The 22,044-nt window shown below is 39.3% G+C and overlaps 1 protein-coding gene across 3 annotated transcripts in view; it reads left to right on the top strand.

Annotated features, from left to right (window-relative positions):
• SUPT3H (SPT3 homolog, SAGA and STAGA complex component) overlaps positions 1 to 22,044 on the top strand; it is a 224,290-nt gene that overhangs the window by 176,634 nt on the left and 25,612 nt on the right. For all 3 annotated transcript variants that reach the window (XM_060785475.2, XM_060785491.2, XM_060785484.2), the window contains 5 exons: positions 731 to 806; positions 4,353 to 4,465; positions 5,824 to 5,931; positions 6,505 to 6,690; positions 10,298 to 10,408. In XM_060785475.2, the coding sequence (XP_060641458.2) occupies positions 731 to 806; positions 4,353 to 4,465; positions 5,824 to 5,931; positions 6,505 to 6,690; positions 10,298 to 10,408 (594 nt within the window). The remainder of the gene's footprint in view (positions 1 to 730; positions 807 to 4,352; positions 4,466 to 5,823; positions 5,932 to 6,504; positions 6,691 to 10,297; positions 10,409 to 22,044) is intronic.

Genomic DNA, 22,044 nt, shown 5'->3' with positions numbered 1-22,044 from the left:
TCCTGATTCCATAGCATTGAGCCATAGCATTGAGCCATAGCAGTCAACACTGCATTAATTCTACAGTGTAGATGCACTTATGAATTGGGTGTTCTGTAGCCTATGAAGACTAACTCCTTGATGTAGCTTGTGTTTCCCTGATTTGTATGATTGGATTGCACAAATTACAAAGTACTGTTTGGGGAAGCATACTTCTTCCTCAGGAATTTGTGATACAAAACATAAGTGCAGGTGGTGTTGCTGTTCAACTTTATTTGCATTAAACAAGGGGTGTGCTAAAAGACACTTGGAGGGTCTTAATTTGGGGACCCCTGCTTTAAATGATATTATATAATCACCCTTCTACTTTTAGTAAGACTGCGCTAATTCATAAATCTCACAATTGATAAAGATCCCCCATATTATAATAAGGCAATAAAAAAATCCCAGTCTTTCTTGGAAGTTGGACAAATATTTGGACAAAAGTATCACTGGACTGATTTTCTCTGCAGTTGATGGCTATCTCCCTGGAGGTAATAATATTCACAGTGCTGTTTTGGGGGGTTTTTTTGAGGTTCTCACAAACCTGCCTTTTAAACAATAGTTATATAGTAAAGATATTACCTGGAAATTTGTTTCCACAGAGGTTTGTCTTTCAGAATCTTAAAATGGCAATAAGTTAGTGGCTGTCAGATCTAAAAGTGTGTTCTCGAGTATATGAATAATAAGTTTTCTTTAATTTTTTTTTCAGAGAGCAGAGAGACAAGCACGAATGATGGACTCTGCACAATATGCAGAATTCTGTGAAAGTCGTCAGCTGAGCTTTTGTGAGTGTTTTGCAATGGAATATGCTGCCTCACGGGGTGGTAGAGTCTCCTTCTGTGGAGATTTTTAAGCAGAGGCTGGATGGCCATCTGTCAGGGGTGCTTTGATTGTATTTTCCCACACGGCAGGAGGTTGGCTGGATGGCTCTTGTCTCTTCCAGTTCTAGGATTCTATAATAGGTGCACTACATCAGTCTGTGCTTTTAGATTTGCAGTCCATATTTTATTTACAGCATTTTTTTTCATATCTTGCCTTTTACATTTGTATCTTGGGGCCCAAGATGGTTTAAAGCAGGGGTCCTCAAACTTTTTAAACAGAGGGCCTGGTCTCAGTCTGTCAAACTGTTGGAGGGCCAGATTATAATTTGAAAAAAAAAAGAAGAATGAATTCCTATGCACAGTGCACATATCTTATTTGTAGTGCAAAAAGCACTTAAAACAATACAATAATTAAAATGAAATACAATTTTAACAAATATAAACTTATTAGTATTTCAATGGGAAGTGTGGGCCTGTTTTGGCTGATGAGATAGGATTGTGGTTGTTGTATGCTTTCAAGTAGTTTCAGACTTAGGTTGACCCTGAGCGAGGGCCGGGTAAATGACCTTGGAGGGCTGCATCCGGCCCCTGGACCTTAGCTTGAGAACCCCTGGTTTAAAGAATGCTTAATATATTGTAGCTTAAGCGGGATGAAGAGTAAGGCCTCTCTCACGCACACATTCCTGACTTTGAAAAATGGAAACAATATTTCTTTATATGACAACAGCAACAAGAATAGAATATGCAAAACTATGGGAGCTCCCAGTGGCGCAGCGGGTTAAACCACTGGGCTGCTGAACTTGCTGACCAAAAGGTTGGCGATTTGAATCCGGGAAGCAGGGGCAAGCTCCTACTATTAGCTGCAGCTTCTGCCAAGCTTGCAGTTCGAAAACATGCAAAATGTGAGTAGATCAATAGGTACTGCTTCTGCGGAAATGTAACGGCATTCCATGCAGTCATGCTAGCCACATGACCTTGGAGACGTCTATGGACTCTTCGGCTGAGAAATGGAGACGAGCACCTTTTCCCAGAGTCGAACACAATGAGACTTAATGTCAAGGGGAAACCTTTACTTTTTTATGGGGACAAAAAGTATACCAACATCAGAAAATTAGATTACAAAAGCTTTTGAAATGGCCAAAATTGATAAATTAACTTTAGCTCTACAACAAACAAATACACAGAAACTTCAAGAAGAATGAAAACCCTTTATTGAAATTTTGAAGAATCAAAAGAAGATCACCATAGCAGGATTTGTTGACTAATATTAATAATATATAGATATATTTGAACCATTTATATACTCCACATTCAAGAGACTTTAGATAACCGACCTATCAGTACTCTTTAATTTGAATAGAAATGGTTGCAATCCTTGTTATTTAGATATTTCATAATTACACACATACATATATACATACACACATAATTATGTTTGTGTAGTGTTTAGAAGAAGAAGAAAACATGGCAACATAACAGTAAATTCTCACTTATAAAGTGTTAATTTAGTAACAAATGGAATTTAATTTTCAGATTTATATGGCAATAGTTAAAATTAGATAAAATACATGTAAAGAACTGGAAAAGAATATTGGAAGAACATTGGATAATATGAGAAGTTATGACTTCTAGTCTTGACATCAGATGACAAAAGTGTGTTCTGTTTCATTATAGAGGATATTTGGAACTTTCAGAACCTTAGATGATGTGTATAATTGTACTTGAATTGAAGATATAGATGTAATAATTATAGCAAGCATAAGTATCTTCCCCCTCAATCACCATCCCTTTCCTCGGTGATATAGTAGGCATTTATATCGAATCTATTAATCAGAGCTCCACAACCTTCATCCCCTTTTCTATTTTCTTTTTATGTGTGCATGTGAAAAAAATTAAATGCATAATAAAAATTTTATGGAGAAAAAAAAAAAAGAAAAACGGAAACAATAATTTATCTCCTCTTCATGCCATGGTGGCTTTATAGGAACAGTGAGTAGGGCCACATCTGGAGTAGCACATTTGTCTTTGTTTCTGGTAGTAGCTGTGGAACAGAAAACTAGGAGCTCAAAGTTGCAAGCAGGACCCAGACAAAATCATACAGCAGAGACAATTTATGAAAGCATTAGGGCTTTACTGTTACTTAGAAACAAGACACTACATTCATTTGTTGGTCACAGTTACAGTGGGTTCTAAGTTAATGGTGATCATCATATAACAACAACCACTCAGATCACAATAGAAGCAGTTCTTAAAGGTCAGGCTTCAAAACTAATGAGATACAGAGCATGACAAAATAGCCCATCATGCTGCCTGAATAAATAAAAGCTGACCAACTGGTGTCTGACATAAAGGTTCCTTAGATTGTTTTCCATAATAAGCATTTGATTTAGAAAAATCTGACTCACTTACAGATGATAACATGACACATCCTCAAGTCTGCTCACTGTAAATGCCATACAGAAGAAAAGTTTGGTTTCCAAGTGGTGGGTTTTTTTGTTGTATTTTTTGTTCTTTTTGTTTTGGTGAGCTCTGTTTAGATCATTGTATGACATCTGTAAGTGGTTAGGCTGAGGATTCTTCAGACTGAAATCATTTCTGTGTTTGAAAACTTTGTAATAAACTCACTTTTTGCACCTAATAATTATAATCAAGGCTTTGCCAGTATAAATCTTCAGTATTCAGAATAACAGAAAAGAAAATCCTTGAACTCAGAAAGCATTTAAAAATAAAAACATGGTAATAGCATTCTTGAGTCCAAATACCTTAAAGTGACCGGATTCTGTCTGATCTTGGAAGCTAAACAAGTTTAGTTCTGGTTAGTACTTGGATGGGAGACTGCCAACAGATACCAGGTGCTGTAGGCTATATTTCAGAGGAAGGGACTGGCAAAACCTTCCCATATATCTTTTGCCAAAGAAAACCACAGGGAATTCATGGGATCGCAATAAGAGTTGAAAGGACGTACACACAAACACAGAAAAGTATTCTCTGAGACTTCCCAACATCCAACACTCAAAGCAAAGCACACAAGTGGAATTGTGAGAAGAAGAGCAATTTGTCCCTAATGTCCCTGCTCTTCCTCCCAGGTGTAGGACTCTGCTGAGTATGCTAAGTATACTAAACAATCAGCCTAGCCTGTTGCTTCTACTGTGATAAAAGATTCACCCACCAGTTATGGAATAAAGTTCTAAATGCTAATCCAGTCAATAAATGAACAGAGTTGATAGTGCAGTATTTTGTTTGCCTCTTGAGGCAAAATATCTTTGACTTGTCCTGACAGTCAGGCACCTATATATCATTTGCCGGTAAGGAAGATGACTTTTTGCTTATGGCTACCCAGCTGTGAAATGCCATCCCCCGTAATCAGAAAGCCTGGGATCAGACCCTGGGATAAAGGGCGTGTCTGGAAGGGTTCTTGATCTTCATATGTAGCTACCTATATGAAAATAAACAGTGTTGTGTGTGAAAGAACATACCTTATTAATGTTATGTTGTGTTTTATATGCATAGCCAAGAAAGCTTCTAAATTCCGAGATTGGCTGGACTGTAGCAGCATGGAAATAAAACCGAATGCAGTTGCCATGGAAATGTTGGCTTATTTAGCCTATGAGACTGTAGCACAGGTAAGTGGGTGTACTATATACATTGCATAATTATAGAAAATGATTGCCTTTTTACTACAGTTTTTTTTAATAAACCTATTTTTTAAGGCTATCATATGCAAGATCTGTTTGATTCACAATTTTATTTCTGGGTCATAACTGAAAATTCACTTGGTAATTTACTTCAGCTCCCATGGTGCAGCAGGTTAAACCGCTGAGCTGCTGAACGTGCCGACTGAAAGCTCAGCGATTCAGATTCGGGGAACAGGGTTTTTTTTTGTCATGTCAGAAGCGACTTGAGAAACTGTAAGTCGCTTCTGGTGTGAGAGAATAGGCTGTCTGCAAGGACGTTGCCCAGGGGACATCCAGATGTTTTTGATGTTTTTATCATCCTTGTGGGAGGCTTCACTCATGTCCCCGCATGACGATCAGGAGCTTATAGAGGGAGCTTATCTGCGTTATCCCCGGATTCGAACCTGCGACCTGTTGGTCTTCAGTCCTGCCGGCACAGGAGTTTAACCCTCTGTGCCACTGGGGGCTCCGGGGAACATGGTGAACTCCTGCTGTTAGCCCCAGCTTCTGCCAATCTAACAGTTTGAAAACATGCAAATGTGAGTAGATCAATAAGTACTGCTTTTGCGGGAAGGTAACAGCGCTCCATGCATTCATGACCGTGGAGGTGTCTATGAACAACGCTGGCTCTTCGGCTTAGAAATGGAGATGATCACTACCCCATAGAGTCAGACACGACTAGACTTAATGTCAAGGGGAAACCTTTACCTTTTAATTTACTTACCTGCCAGCATATGAAAGGCAAGGATACAGCCATACATTATGCACAAGATGTAGTGTATACCTTATTTTCCAGTACTAAATTGATAATTGCAATGTTAAAGCAGCAGGAGACGTGGCCTTCTAAGAATCTGCTGAAGTGCAACTCTTGTCATTTACCACTCATTGTATATGCTAGTTTGTGCTCTTAGCTATTGCAATCAAACATCTGAAAGTATTGTCGAAGGCTTTCACGGCCGGAATCACTGGGTTGTTGTTGGTTTTTCGGTCTATATGGCCATGGTCTAGAGGCATTTCTCCTGACGTTTCGCCTGCATCTATGGCAAGCATCCTCAGAGGTAGTTACCTCACTACCTCTGAGGATGCTTGCCATAGATGCAGGCGAAACGTCAGGAGAAATGCCTCTAGACCATGGCCATACAGCCCGAAAAAACCTACAACAACCCATTATCTGAAAGGCTACACATTTGTCATATTTGCTTTAAAAGTGTCTATATTCATATAGTATAGATGTCTTCATTAAGGAGAAAAGAGTTAGTAATTTTGCTCTTTAAACATTAAAAAAAATACTATCCTTGTTCTCTTAGCTGGTGGACCTGGCCCTTTTGGTGAAGCAAGACATGACTCCCAAAGCTGGTGACCCCTTTAGTCATGCAATATCTGCTACTTTTGTTCAGTATCACAATTCTGCTGAGGTAAATATAAACCTACCTATATTGTGTGTTGATTTTGTTGTAGCAATAGCAATAAAAATTATATGAGCTTAAATATCAGTTCAAGCCCATCCTCTCAAATTTCAGGCTGTAGAAGTAGTGCTGGGGGCTACCAGCTGGTTTGAGCCCAAATCCCTTCCTTCCCTGAGAAGGATATTTCCATCTCCATGTGAATGTTTGGCTATGTTTTTGTATGCTTGCATCCCACAAAAGCCACCTGCCCTGTATTAATGGATATATGCGTTAGTAGGCAATACTTTCTTTAGCCTCTTCCCCCTCCTGTTTGCAAGTAATTTTGCTTTCAGTTGATACTGACTGGGAAGGTGTCAATTAAGGTTATATTATTGGCTGCCATTCAGACTTTTTGTGGATTTCCCTGGTTAAGTAAATGCCATTTTAATATTATTGCTATACATAGAAAGATACAGCTTATGACCAAGCTCCAGAAATTATATGTGTCCATGTCTGTGTTCCCTGATGTGTAAACTTTAGGGTCATATTCAGAGACCGGTAGATTGACAACTATGTTTCATTTTTTTTTTTTGTTATTTTTAGATGCATGTAGCAGGACAGACAGCAAGTATGAAGGGCAGCCCAGATTCCCCTGAAAACACACCGCCACCAACACCCACTCCTCCTTCAACAGGCCCACAGCTGTTTGGGAAAATTCAGTCAGGGACCATGGGAAACGGTAGCCTCGGACAAGAGTCATCCAAAGTCAAACAGCGAAAGAGAAAGAAGGTAAGCTGAAGATAGCAGAGACACATCTTTCAGCATCTTCAAAACAGCATTCTGTTACAGCATTTTAAAAACTTGCTTTTTCTTATTTTGGGCAGTGTGATTTCTCAAACAGTACTTCACTTAAGAGAGAGTAATAGTTCAACATATTGTCAAAGGCTTTCATGGTCAGAATCACTGGGTTGTTGTAAGTTTTTTGGGTTGTATGGTCATGTTCTAGAAGCATTCCCTCCTGACAGTTTCACCTGCATCTGTGGCATGCATCTTCACAACCTCTGAGGATGCATGCCACAGATGCAGGCAAAACATCTGGAGAGAATGCTTCTAGAACATGGCCATACAAACCAAAAAACCTACAACAACCCAGAGAAATAGTTCTTCCTGAAATCAGGAAATAGTGTTGTCCTGTCACTAAAGCTGCAGGAATGCTAGGAGTATTACAGATAAATGTGATCTGTACCTTTTCAGCCCATCTGGGCTCAATTTACACTGTCATCTAAAGATCAGAAACTAAGTACAACAATAATAGAATAAATAATTCATAAAATCATGTCATGACATTACTTTATCGAGAAAATCAATGGTAAGGCTGAACTGAAATAGGAAAGCTTATATAAACATGTGCCTAACTTGGGGATTGTTATGGCATGCCTGATACCACCACTTCATTCTGTCATGTTTTTAGATCGCACTGTTATTGTTATTTGTAACATGTTCACAAGATTATGTAAAAATGGTCACAAGCATTTTTGTGGTTATTTTCTAAGCCCAAAACACTATTATATGCTCCACTCATCCTAAAAAATTGAGGTATAGTAATAATTCAGTCACAAATGTTTCTGGGAAAAGATATTTTCCCCAAATGAGTTCAAATGGCAAAATATTGTACCACAATAAATTTCACTTTATGTCCATGTTGTTGTTAACTGCTATCAATTGAACTTTAATTTATGGAGATCCTACGTGTAAGAGATCTCATAGAAACATAGAGTAGAATTACAGAGGCCATGCCATGAAAGAGAAGGCAATCAAAGTACTGACATCTAGACTCTGCCTAGAAACTTCCAATTCACCCTATACCCTTCTCAGGTCTTAGATACTCAGAACCTGGTTTCCTTGACTGACCCCGCATGTTAGAGGCCTCAACCCCAAATACTAACACAAAATAGCAAGAATCCAAGATCATAGCTTCTAGGACTGATGTTCTAGGACAGTGGTTCTCAACCTGGGGTCCCCAGATGTTTTTGGCCTTCAACTCCCAGAAATCCAAACAGTTGGTAAACTGGCTGGGATTTCTGGAGTTGTAGGCCAAAAACATCTGGGGACCCCAGGTTGAGAACCACTGTTCTAGGAAGCAACAAGGTGCGACCCTTGAACTTAAATTTGAAGTTCACAGGAATTAGCTGTTGCTGGCTCTCTTCTCAACTAGTCACAATGATCTGCACAGCTAAGACTTCTCTCTTTAGTGGTCCACAAAAGCTGGAACAGTTAACTCCTCCTTGTCCTGCTGAGAGGAACTCGCTTGTACTTGTTCTGCAGGCTGAGAAGTAGTAGTTCCTTCCATGGGTGCTGCTTCTAAGCTTGGCTGAGGGAGCTGCTGGGCTCCAGCTCGACCACTGAGCCTTCCACCAGCATCTCCTCATCCATGCTTTTTAGACTGTCCAAAATACTGTGGTTGCTACATGCCCCAGGAGGCTAATCCAGGGTAACCCATGGAAAGGCCAAATTAATCTCCAAACTTTGACAGTCTCCGTTTTGTCATTTTGGTTTCAAGGGAGAATCCAGGTTTGATTTGCTTTGGAACCCATTTATTTGTCTTTTTAGCAGTCAATGGTATCTGCAGAAGTCTTCTCCAGCACCACATTTCAGATGGATTCATTTTTTCCTCTCTGCTTTCTTCATTGTCCAACTTTCACAACCATACATAGAAATGGGACATCCTAACATTTCAAATATATTTCTTTATTACATCTCAGGAACTTATAAGCTTCCTTTATTGCTGCCCTTGCAAGGCCCCATCTACACTTCACAAATACAGCTTCAAGCTATCTTCAAAATATGGCAGTTAGACTATACGTGACATGAAAGTGTTTTACAGTGTGCTTTAAACCCAGTAATCTAACACAAGCAAAGTCAAGGGAGAGTCCAAAACAAAGCCCTTAAAGTGCATGAGGAAGCTGTAGTATAAATTGCATTGCATGGTGAAATTTGCTCTGCAAATTCAAATTGCTGTGTGGGCAGCCAAAGCACACCACTGATGTACACACGTGCATTCCAGAAGGGGGAGTTGAAAAAATAAACTATATTCTCTGCTGCTGTCAAGCTACTAATACTGCAGATCCTGGAACCCTTTGCAGGCCAGCTTCTGCAATTGTGTAATCACCTTCCAGGCCTTCTTCCAGAATTTACACTCCAAACATACACACAGTGAAACTGCTTTCTTCAATACCAGTTTCAAACTGACCTAAATAGTCGTTGTCCTTCTGATTTTTTAATTGCAGTGTCCATTCTGATTAATGACAGAGCCAAGGTTTGAAAAATCTTGCATTATTTTATTGTTTGTACCATCTGCTTAAAAGCTATATAAATAATCTGTAGTTATTATTTTGTATTGTCGAAGGCTTTGATGGCCGGTATCACTGGGTTGTTGTAGGTTTTTTCAGGCTGTATGGCTATGTTCTAGAGGCATTCTCTCCTGACGTTTCGCCTGCATCTATGGCAAGCATCCTCAGAGGTTGTGAGGTCAGACCTCACAACCTCTGAGGATGCTTGCCATAGATGCAGGCAAAACGTCAGGAGAGTGTGCCTCTAGAAGGGCCATAAAGGTTGTCCCCTGACATTAAGTCCAGTCATGTCTGACTCTGGGGTGTGGTGCTCATCTCCATTTCTAAGCCAAAGAGCCGGTGTTGTCCGTAGACACCTCCAAGGTCATGTGGCCAGCATGACTGCATGGAGCGCCATTACCTTCCCACCTGAGCGGTACCTATTGATCTACTCACATTTGCATGTTTTCGAACTGCTAGGTTGGCAGAAGCTAAGGCTGACAGCGGAAGCTCACGCTGCTCCCCGGAATCGAACCTGCGACCTTTCGATCAACAAGCTCAGCAGCTCAGTGCTTTAACCCACTGCACCACCGGGGGCCATACAGCCCGAAAAAACCTACAACAATCCAGTTATTATTTTTTGTTTTCTTAGTGTTCAATTGCAAACACAGTTTTGCATTTTCTTCCAAAAATAATTCTAAGTCTTTGTTATTTACTGCTAGTAGTATGGTGTCATCTATATATCATACAAGTGAAACAGACAAGGTGATAATATGCAACCTTGCTTGACCCTCTTACTGATTGAAAACTATCCAGTTTCTCTGTATTCTCTCCTAACAGATGATGCATCAGGACAATAAAACATTGCAGCACAAGCCAAAAGTTTGCATGATCTAAAGAATCAAAGTCTTGCTATAATCTATAAAGCACAAACTGAAACAATAATAAAGAACAATAACAAAAGTCATGTGTCTAGGTCAGTTTTCATAATCAGCACCCAGTGTATACATTTGTGTGTTTTTGATTCCAACACTGTATGTGTGTGTGTGTGTGTCTGTCTTTTGCAGAGCACTGCAGCTTGTGGCGGAGAGGCCCAGAGCGATGCCATCCAGCCTGCCCACATCAGAGAGGCCATTCGACGCTATGGCAATCAGATTGGGCCCCTTTCCTCATATACAGTATGTAATAACAGAGCTATAAGAAGCTATATTTATCATCTTAAGGAACTTTGATTTTCAAGTGGTCAAATGAAGAAGCTTAGGAATTGTTGAGAACAATTTGTGGCAGCTGTAATTCCCCTTTTAAAAATGGTGCAATTCTTTTGTGAAATAAAATGACATTTCCTTTATTTTTTTCTCTCGAAATACATCCTTTTCTTTTAAGTATTTCCTTTTAATTATAAAATATTTTGTTTACTTTTTAAAGACTTGTAGCTTCTAAAAATGTAAGTGGGTCGTTATTTTAAATTATAGATATTGCAGTATTATTAAAAGTACCCATCCCGTGTTGAGGCTGTTGCTGGCTGCACATTGACTTTTTCAGATGTTTCTCACTTTTCATCTTCCATAGAATGGTTTGTGATTATACTTTCAGCTATTGATATTTCAGGATGGGTTTCTTTTCCTTTAGTGTTTCTAGTACTGATACTCCACTGAGTATTTCCCTGAGCTTGATACAATCACCTTTCCAGAAAAGTTCCTGTTGGACTATAACTTTCTTTATCCTGTCCCAGAGTCATGAGTTCTAGCATTGCAGTCAGTTCCTCTAAAGTCCCAATTACTATGATTCCAGGGACCAATCCCTCCCTATTAGTTAGCAAAAAGAACAACTGTCAGGAAAATGTGTAGACAGTTTTAAATGTTGCTTTATCTGGGATTTTGCTATATTTTCATGACCAAGACAACAGCTACAATTTGTTGAACTTGTGCAAGAATTATTATTATTATTATTATTATTATTATTATTATTTATAACCCACCCTATTTCCCCGAGGGGACTCAGGGGACATAGTGGCAAACATTCAATGCCAAAAACAACAGATAAAAAATCAAACAGTGGGGTAAACAAACTTGATAAAATTATAAAACAGCAAACTTAAATAAACATAACATAATACCATACACAAATGTGCAACATATTAATAGATACACTCTTAAAATTATACTAAAACATTAAAACTAAGAGAATATGTAGGCAAGGATATATACAACGATAATCCTCCTCCTGTCTATAGGCTAGGGTACATAGGTGACTTTTTAGAAGCTTTTTGAAGGAGAGGAAGGAGGGGACAATTTTTAGTTCTTTGGGAAGGATGTTCCAGAGGCAGGGAGCAATCATGGAGAAGGCTCCCTTTCTCATTCCCTCCAACTGTGCTTGAAATAGGGGTGGGACTGAGAGCAGGGCCTCCTCTGCAGATTGCAGTGTCCAAACTGGTTTGTATGCAGAGATACAGTTTTTCAAATAGTCTGGGCCCAACCCATTGTTATGCATCTGGTTTTTACCCAGAGCTTAGAAAGAATAGTTTCCAAGTAAGATTATTATGTGTAAATTACCAATGGGGGTGAGTAGTAATGTTGACAGAGTTACTCATGATTAGTTTATTTTTGTGAAATAATGTAATAATTGCAGGTATCATTATTATTTTGGCTATTCAAAGTAACATACTACTGATAGTTGAAAAGGGGTTATTTTCATTGTTTGGACATTTCTCCATTTTTAAGATTAAAAAAATACAATTAAATAACAATGTAAAATGTTTTAACTGTTTTATGACAGGGTTCCTCAAACTTTTTAAACAGAGGGCCAGGTCACAGTCCCTCAAACTGTTGGAGGGCCAGATTATAATTTGAAAAAAGCACGAATGAATTCCTAAAAACACTGCACATATCTTATTTGTAGTGCAAAAATTTATTTATTTATTATTATTTATTTACCATATTTATATACTGCCTTTCTCAGCCTGAAGGCGACTCAAGGCGCAATAAATACAATACAATAATTAAAATGAAGAACAATTTAACAAATATAAACTTATTAGTATTTCAAGGGGAAGTGTGGGCATGATTTTGGCTGATAAGATAGGATGTTGTTGTGTGCTTTCAAGTCATTTCGGATTTAGATTGACCCTGAGCAAGGGCCGGGTAAATGACCTTGGAGGGCCGTATCCACCCCCCGGGCCGTAGTTTGGGGACCCCTGTTTGATTATGTTGCTGGGCATTGAATTTTGCCTCTATAAACCGTCTTGAGTTGTCTGTGGGCTGAGAAAGGCGGTATACAAATAGAGTAAATAAATATCGTAAATAAATAAAGGTCTGTAGTTAGTAAAGTAATGTAAAAGTAATGGATCACACATTGTGCATTGAGTAACATATGATGAATAACAAGTGATGCATTGTTTCCTCCAGTAAAGAATATCAAATTTATTGATAGTGAAATGTCGTTATTTATCTTCAGTCATTTAAGAGGGAAATGATGGCTGAATAAATCCGTAATTAGCTTGCAGCCATAGTCCTGAATTACACTTTATTGCTGGCATTCTTTTAATTGCATGATTTGCAGCCCAGGTATTTTTGTCAGTTTCCCTCTCATATTTGTTGCTGGCTTGAAATTAATCCATGTGTGCCGACAATATAGTCATTCAAAAATAGTGTTTTATGCTAGAGCATAAAAATATGACAGGCTGTGAGTTTCCAAGAGATTATTGAGCACCTCGGGTGAAGTTGTTCTGGCAGTAGGCCCAAAAGTGTCTCTCACTAAATGAAAAATAATTGTCTAAATGAAAAATAAGTTGGCATTCTCTGGTGGGAATAACCCGATGCTATGGGATATAAATTATTTTAAAAGAATATATAAACTTCTGAACTTGCAAAGTATTTTCCTGCTTGGGCTTTTGCCCAAGTTTAAGTTTCATATCAATTTAATACAGGATGTAACACAGAATAGAAAAACGAAGGGGCGTCACATACAATAAGCTACTGCTTGGCAACTGCATTAAGTTGTTCCCTGCGTTTTCTTCCTCAAACAAGAGCTGCTCGTGTATTTCTTATTCACATTGAGTCCTTTTCCCCTTGCCCTCAGAATAAAAGGCAGAAATAGGCAAGGCATGTGGTGAGCCAGTGGGCATCACGATCTTGATGCCATATCAAGAGATCTGCCATGGAAATTGGGTTAAAATTACTTTTTCCAGCCCAAACTCATGGCTGTGCAAAGTGATACAATATTTGGGACACACTGTACGTTGGTGATAGACTGCTAAGTGTGGACTCACTTTTTCTGGGGATAGATAAAGGTGAAAGTTTCCTCTGACATTAAGTCTAGTCATTTCCGTCTCTGGGGGGTGATGCTAATCTCCATTTCTAAGCCGAAGAGCCAGCTTTGTCCGTAGACGCCTCCAAGATCATGTGGCCAGCATGACTGCATGGAGCGCTATTACCTTCCTGCCAAGGCAGAACCTATTGATCTATTCACATTTGCATGTTTTCGAACTGCTAGGTTGGCATAAGCTGGGTCTAATAATGGGAGTGCACCCCATCCTGCAGATTCAAACCACCAACCTTTGGGTCAGCAAGTTCAGCAGTTCAGTGTTTTAACATGCTGCGCTATCAGGGAATACTGGTGATAACAATATTTAATATTACTTTATAGAGTGGTATCTAGTGAGAAGGATACAGATAATGCAGGGCTCCTAGGATAAACAATGATCGGCTGCAATATATTGTTTAAAGACAAGTTATTAGATGATCTGAAGCTGGAGGAATCCACCCTGGTAGAGGCTAACATCAATCTCTTTATTTGATGTCTACCTTTTATATTTTTGCCCTCTTTGGTGTAGGCTGGAAATGAAGATGGAACCCATAGGCAACAGACCACTCTCTTCTTGGAAATGGGGGATGATGGGTTCATCAGCTAGGCTCCATCTAGTGGGTTTTACTCAAGTATTTTGGGCTATGTGTATCCTACAGACCATTATCATAATCTGAGTCTCTACTGACTGCATTACTGTGGGTTCCATAATATTACTTTTGTGAAGTTGTACATTCCTTTCTTAGTGTATTGTTTACAGTAATATCCCCCTCCCTTCCAGCCACTTCTTTGGCTTTTTCCTTCAACCAAAGATATATGAATAAAAAAGTACACTTTGTATTTAAAGCATGTGTATTTAAAGCACTACGTTCCTTGGTGCATTTCTTAATACTAAAGTTTTGCAGTCTACCCTTTCTTTCCTTCCTTTGTGTCAAATCAACTACTTTGTGCACCTTACGAAACAACTGGAGAACCAACAGTCCAACCATCTCCATTTATTCTACTCTTAGCTACTTCTTATGCCCTTGTTCCTTGAGCATTGTCTCCTCCCCAAACTGTAACCTTGACTTACCTCTGGTTATGGCTAGATTTCTACTGGCAATTCTTTGTAAGTGATTAGCTTTCTTACAACCAAAATACATACAAAATGCATGCAAGTGTTCTCTGCTTCCCAGTGCTATTTTGGGCCTTCCACAGAGGCTTGTGTTGAATATTGATTCCCCCCCCCCCCCATTGTATGCCATGCATTATATTAGCAGTACATATTGGCAAACTTAATTGATGCAATGTTAGTGCAGTTATCAGGACTGCAAAACAATAGTTGTTGTCTGACCATCTAAAAGAAAGTACTCCAGAGTTTTCCATTAAAAATTAAGAATATTGAGCGGTGCATATTTTTTGCTGTGCCTGTCAAGCTGATGCAAATCTAGAGCTCTGAAGAGAGGGATAAAAATTGATCAGACACAGATTACAAGCTGAAGCAACAAAATATTAAGGGAATGGCAGATGCCTAAAAGAGTGAAATCTCACCTCTCTGATTTTCTTTGCTGCCACAATGCTGTAAATAATCATTCCCTTCCAGAATATGTGACCCATCTTCTAAATGTTACTGTTTATTATCAAATAATAATAATTGGATGTGATTACATGAAATGTGTCAAGCTCAGCTAGTATGAAAGAAGAAGAAAAGATGCATACACAGACCTCTAATATAAAGCAATATAAATGCCATTTTTTATCAGCTTTGTGAATTGTATTAATATGAAGCAAAACAGTTGAGGTACTGCAGGAGTAAAAACTGGACTGAGTTATTATTATTAATAACAATAATTATTAATTAATTAATTAATACTCCACTTTTTCTCTCCACAAAGGAGACTCAACAAAGGTAGCCCTAATTACCAATTTGTTGCTGTTAAATGGTTTTGTTCAGATGATGGAAGGTCTGATTCCTTGTATAGATTTTGTATTATGTATTAACTTCCCATCAAAGATACCTTTCTAAAACTGAGGTGTGCAGGGGCAATTCTTGGGAAATCTACTTTCTGTCAGGGCAACATTCTTGCCATTGTTGTCGAAGGCTTTCATGGCCGGAATCACTGGGAAGCATTCTCTCCTGACATTTTGCCCACATCTATGGCAGGCATTCTCAGAGGTTGTGAGGTCTGTTGGAAACTAGGCAAGTGAGGTTTATATATCTGTGGGATGTCTAGAGTGGGAGAAAGAACTCTTGTCTGTTGGAGGCAAGTGTGAATGTTGCAGTTGGCGACCTTGATTAGCATTGAATAGCCTTACAGCTTCAAAGCCTGGTTGCTTCCTGCCTGGGGCAATCCTTTGTTGGGAGATGCTAGCTGGCCCTGATTGTTTCCTGTCTGGAATTCCCCTGGTTTTTTTTTTAGTTTCTCTTTATTTTTTAGAACTGGCAGCCAGATTTTGTTCATTTTCACTCAAACTGTCCTAAAGGTTAGTCCTGTTTTTTCTTTTCTTTTCAGGATATTCTTTTCTTGTCTGTTACTCTTTGTATTCGGGAGAAAATAACCAATTCTGTTAAAGCAGTAGGAAGTCAGGTCTCAATATGAAGCCCTTGTTTCCCTCTCTCTCCCCTTTACCCAAAGTTCCTCTCTTCAAATCTATGAAAGAAAACATTTCTTTCTGTGAAAGGTTTTTGTACACCAGCATCTGGAAGTGTTTATTTCAGTGGCATGTAATCTATCTGTGGATTTAGTTAGCACTAGACCCCCTTTTGTGTATTTCTGACTTAAATTTTTTATAAATGATCTTGTTGAATTTGTGCCAGTGTGCTCATGGTTTGGCTGATTGCTGCATATATCCTTTACCTGCCAGTCACCTTTGATTTATATCCCTTCCCTCTGCTTTTGCCTTCCAAAACTGGTGCCATTGAACTGTCCCCTAAATCATCTTATTGGTTAAATTACTCCAAAATGAGATGGTACATTTTTGGCTGCCTGCGGATAAAGACACATTTCCTACTGTTGGTCGTCACCAGCTTAGTGCTGAACTGCTTAAGAAGGAGTATTATTGAATAAGAAGCATCAAACACTCTCCTGCTTGAGTCTAAATGTAACAATGAGTCTGTGGACAAAAATATGCAGAAAATGATTTGCAGAGTAACCTAGTTGGCTACTGTCTGCTAGACTGGAATGTACTATACAGTACACTGTCTACGTTGGAATCTATATATTTTGATTTTTCTTCTGTTGGTAATGTTCTTTCCTGAAAGGGAAGTATTAATTTTGTAAAAAAAATATATGTGGAATTGTAGAATTGAACGGCAGAAGAATTGTTATTATAAACTAGCTGTCCCCTGCCATGCGTTGCTGTGGCCCAGTCTGTTGATCTGGAAAATAAAGTAACGAAAAAGTGTTGGTTTCTAATATATGTAATTTCTTGATGCTTGCGGGTAAACAGTATTTCTTGCTGTTTCTTTGTCAGTGTTGATGTGGAGAGTGTCTGGTTTGCCCACCCTGGAACATGCAACACGTAATTGTCCTTCTTTAAGGGTCCCTTTCAAATCTATACTATATATGTGTGCGTGTAAATCATATCTACCTATCTATATCTATGACTGGATGGCTCTTTGTCAGGAAGACTTTGATTACATTTTCTTGCCCTTATGAAGGGAGTTGGATTGGATGGCCTTAAGTATTTTCTGATGGTCATGGGGATTCTGTGTGGGAAGTTTGCCCCGATTCTGTCATTTGTCGGGTTCAGAATGCTCTTAGATTGTAGGTGAACTGTGAATCTCAGTGACTATAACTCCCAAATGTCAAGGTCTATTTTCCCCAAACTCCATCTGTGCTCATATTTGGGCGTATTGAGTGCTTGTGCCAAGTTTGGTCCAGATCCATAATTGTTTGAGTCTACAGTGGTCTCTGGATGTCTTTCATTCTGTTTTCATTCTTCGTGGTCTCTATGAATCACACAATTGGAGACCAGCAAGCTTAGGTGCAGGAAGGTGGGAAATGCAACACCAAGTTAGAGATAGTGCAAAACATTTCCTCAAGTTTATTAGACAAGAAGAATAACAGTATGAAGGCAGTGCCATAAACTTGTTGAACTTCAGTCACCAACATAAAAGTGCAATGATAACAAATAACTGTTGTTATTTGAAAAAGGTAGGCATGGTATAAAATAACTGCCATTGTGGTGCAAAAAGATCATGCGAACAATAGAAGAAAAATATCATTTTGACTCAAGCCACCCTCATCATTCTTTTAAGGTGATGGAGAAGCCAGGTGTCATCCTGGCTTGGAGTTGAGTGGCCTGGATGGGCCCTTGGTAAACTAGAAGTGCCAAAAACATTGAGAGTAGTATATGCTGCTTGAATAATTCAATAAACAAAGATTATATTTAATTGGAATCTTTAAGACCTGAGTTTATACACATATTTGGGAGGCAATGTCAGCGAGAGATACTGTGGGCACAGGTGATCTAAGAGATGCAGGAGGAGATAATAGATCGCCCGAAGTCAGTGTCCTGGTGAGATCTAGAGTCCATATGTTAGTGTGAGACAACAGTCAATGGGTTAGACCAGATGGCGGCCCTGCAGACGGAGTCCGGGGAATGCCACAGAGGAATATCATGTGCAAGGGCATATGCTGGCTGGAGGTGGCTTGTGAACCAATTGGTAGCAGAGGCGATCCACTGTGACAGTCTCTGTGGGGAGACCAAAAGACCTTGCTTGTCGATACATCACGAAAAGGTGCGCAGTTTTATGAAAGGCGCACATTCTGTCCCTATAAAAGAGAAGTGCCTTTCTGATATTGAGGTTGAGTTTCTATTCCAGGGAAGTCAAAGAGAGTTGAAAAAAGGCAGGGAGGACAATGCCCTGGTTATTGTAGAAGGCAGAGACCAGCTTTGGTAGAAAGGTGATATCGGTACAGAGGACCACATGGTTGCAATGAAAAAGCAAGCAGTTCCCGTTCTTGAATACTAATTTTCAATCTCCACACTTAATATTTTCTCTCCTCTTTCTTAAAATAGTCCCAATCTTTCATAATCCCCCACAATGATTTTCATCTTTATCAAAATAGATAATTTGTCCATTTCTGCTAGTTCAAATATTTTCATTATCCAATCTTCCTGTGTTGGATTTTCCATATTCTTCCATATCTTTGCATAGAACAATCTTGCCAGAGTAATTCTGTATTGTAGCACTCCTCCATGTTGGCTCGATTTGATCATCCATCATTCCCAATAAAAACAAATCCGGTTCTTTGTCATAGTCTCTGTGAATTACACAAATGGGTTATTCAGCATCTGTACAGAGCACACTTGGAATATTTTAAAGCTTCAATGATACATTTTCCTGGTAACCCACCCACCCTCCATGCCAGTATAAGTAGGCGGGTTTTTCCAAAACGCAGTTTCTTTTTGTCTGCAGCAGCAAGCATAGCAACTGTTGACTTTTGCCTCTCTAAAAACATTTTTCCTAGTTTGTTCGTTTTGTTTACAGTTTGCAACTACTGTTTTGTGTAATCTTCTTCCTTTGATTCCTTTGTTTTCAGCTCGGACCTTGGACTGTTTTCTCAGTTACCCGTCTTCTCTGACTCTCTGACTACAATATTTCTATTCAGCTATGTCTTCCATGAGATCTTTTTTAAAGTGTCTAGTGTGGGGGAAAATCTCTGACAAGGATGGGCACCTGAACTGCCTCCTGTGCCTTGGGGTAGTGTATGCAGTGCAGTCATACAAACACTACCAGACCTTCACTCCGCAGGTGCAAAAGAACAGGATGTGCTTTGATTGTGTATTCCTGCATGGCAGAGTGGTTTGATTGGTTGGTCCTTGGGGTCTTTTGCAATTCTATTTGCTCAAAAATATTTGGTAAGTGAGCAAAAATCCACTGAAACGCCCAGTACATTTTGTTTACTGGACCACCCTGTCCACATGCTTGTTGATATTCCCAAACAACTCTGAAACAAATCTCGCTCCATAGAAGTTGTTGATTCTCCTTCAGGAAGAGTTGTCTTTTTGGTCATTTTACCTTTAATACTGCTCTCCACCAGTTCACTCTGAACAAGTGATAAGTTAACTGACCTATAATTTCCTCTGGGTTCCTTTTATAAAATTGTTAGTGGAGTGTCTTTTGAAGTCCTCTGGTATAGATGCCAATTGTAAGAACGTTCTTAAAAATATCAGTTCAGTCATGGGTATCTGCCCTACATCATCTTCAGTGAAAACAGATGCAAAGAATTGAGTCTATTTTTCTGTAGTCTCCATATCCTCTTTCACTGCTTCCTTGTTATGAAGCAAGCAATCCCTTTTGCTCCATCCCGAGACTGATGGCAGTTTTTTAAAAATTCTTGAAATGCCATTACTGATAAAATAGTCACAAGCTTGTTCACATTTCCATTCTTTTTTGTTCCCTTATAGACAAAACTGTTTTGTGAAGGAATACTTCTCTTCCTCTAACTTTTAAAAACTGTTTATTAACCACGAGTGTCTCATTTGTGTCTACTTTGACCTCTTGATTTTGGTTAATGACTTGCCTTTCTAGTTGAGCTATTATTGTGATTTTTTAAATACTTCCATGCATTCTGAAAAGCTCTCACCCTCTTTCCACTTCTTTTTTCACCAACTTTCATTATTTTTGAGAAATTTTTGATCCTTCTGGTCAAATGTAATGGACATTTTGGCAAATTTTCATTCATACACATATGCATATTGATAGCTTCTCAGTTAGTTGTCTCTGTGTGACAGTGGTAACACTTTGGATTCTGTTTTCAGATCGCAATTTAGCAGGCATGCTTTTAAATTACTTGTAATCTCTTGATTCTGTTAATAGTTCAATTAAATTTCAGCTTTTGCACATATTTGTAAATTACTTTGAATCCCATAGTTTGAGAAAAGTCAATCGGCTTCTTGCGGGAATTCCGATGAGATGCCACATAACACCAATCTTACTGCAGCTGCACTGGTTACCAATTGAGCACCGGATCACTTTCAAAGTGATGGTACTCACCTTTAAGGCCTTGCATGGTCTGGGGCTGATGTACCTGAGGGACCGCCTCACTCCCTACAACCCCAGAGATCCCTCCGTTCTGAGGACCAAGATCTATTGGAAATTCCCAGTGTCAAGACCTTGCGTCTAACAGCAACCAGACGCAGAGCCTTTACAGCAGTGGCACCATCACTCTGGAATACTCTTCTACCTGAAGTCCGTGCCTTGCCGGACCTATCAGCTTTCCGCAGGGCATGTAAGACATACATGTTTTGACAGGCCTTACATTTTTGATATTGCTGTTTTAAATTGTGTTAGATTTTAGCCATTCTTCTAAGCTGCTCCGAGCCCCAGGGGAGTGGCGGCATATAAGTTCGAATAATAAATAAATAAATATGATGATGATGTTTCAGGTACTGAATTTACTGACACAGTTTTGTAGACCACCATTGTTACAGAGAGAGAGTGTACAGTGCCAAACAATGTAGTTTAATCTGCATTATGTGGTCAATGTAGGCCCATATAATGTAATTCAGTGTTGTTCCAATGTTGTATATGTATGTACATGTTGACCATATAATGCAGTTCAAATTGCATTATTTGTCAATCTAGACCCAGCCTGAATCCTAGATTTGAAATAGATCCCCTGGGCCATCCAGTCCACCCTCCTATTATAGAGGGATGTACAAAGTAATCCAGCCTCTGTTTGAAAACCCCTAGAGAAGGAGACTCCATACCATACTGTCAAGATTGTATTGTCAAAGGCTTTTATGGCCGGAATCACTGGGTTGTTGTAGTTTTTTTCGGGCTATATGACCATGTTCTAGAGGCATTCTCTCCTGACGTTTCGCCTGCACCTATGGCAAGCATCTTCAGAGGTTGTGAGGTCTGTAGAGAGTCTGCTGCATTCTATCGAAGAAAACATCATGCTCTCTAATATGCTGAATAGATAGACACAATTCAGATTGCTAGACCTTCTCTTCCAATAGGGCCACCAATTTGCTGTTGATGGATCTTCTCTTCCAACAGGGCCATCAAATCACAGCCACAAATTCATGCATACCACAGCTGACTGCATTATAATAAACTGCATCTATGCAAAATACCCCTATTGACGTTCCCTCTTAGCTGAGCTCCATTGGGGAGGAGCTAGTAACTCCCAGCTCCTCCCCAATGAAGTTACACATAATAGAACAATAATAGAACACACAAGCACATCTCCACTTAGTTCACACAAACAATCAGCCTTTCCTCAACGGACACAACATCTTTAACCCAACACATTCTCCAGAAAGAAGGGTTCACCCTTCTTTGGAAGGTTTTAAGCAGAGATTAGATGCTTTAATTGTGTTTTTCCTGTATGGCAGAGAGTTGGACTGGACGGCCCTTGTGGTCTCTTCCAACTCTATGATTTTATGAAAGCTCCCCAGTAGGCCTTCCCTAAGAGCCAAGATCCTGTTCTCTGAGCTCCAAGGACTGTTGCTGTAGCTACGTATTGAGCTCTGTACAGTTACTACACTGCAGTACCAAAAGACCTACATTAAACAA

This window comes from Anolis sagrei, chromosome 1, assembly GCF_037176765.1.
Source record: "Anolis sagrei isolate rAnoSag1 chromosome 1, rAnoSag1.mat, whole genome shotgun sequence".
In the NCBI taxonomy this organism is placed as follows: Eukaryota; Metazoa; Chordata; class Lepidosauria; order Squamata; family Dactyloidae; genus Anolis; species Anolis sagrei.
This window is presented reverse-complemented; position numbering and strand designations above follow the sequence as displayed.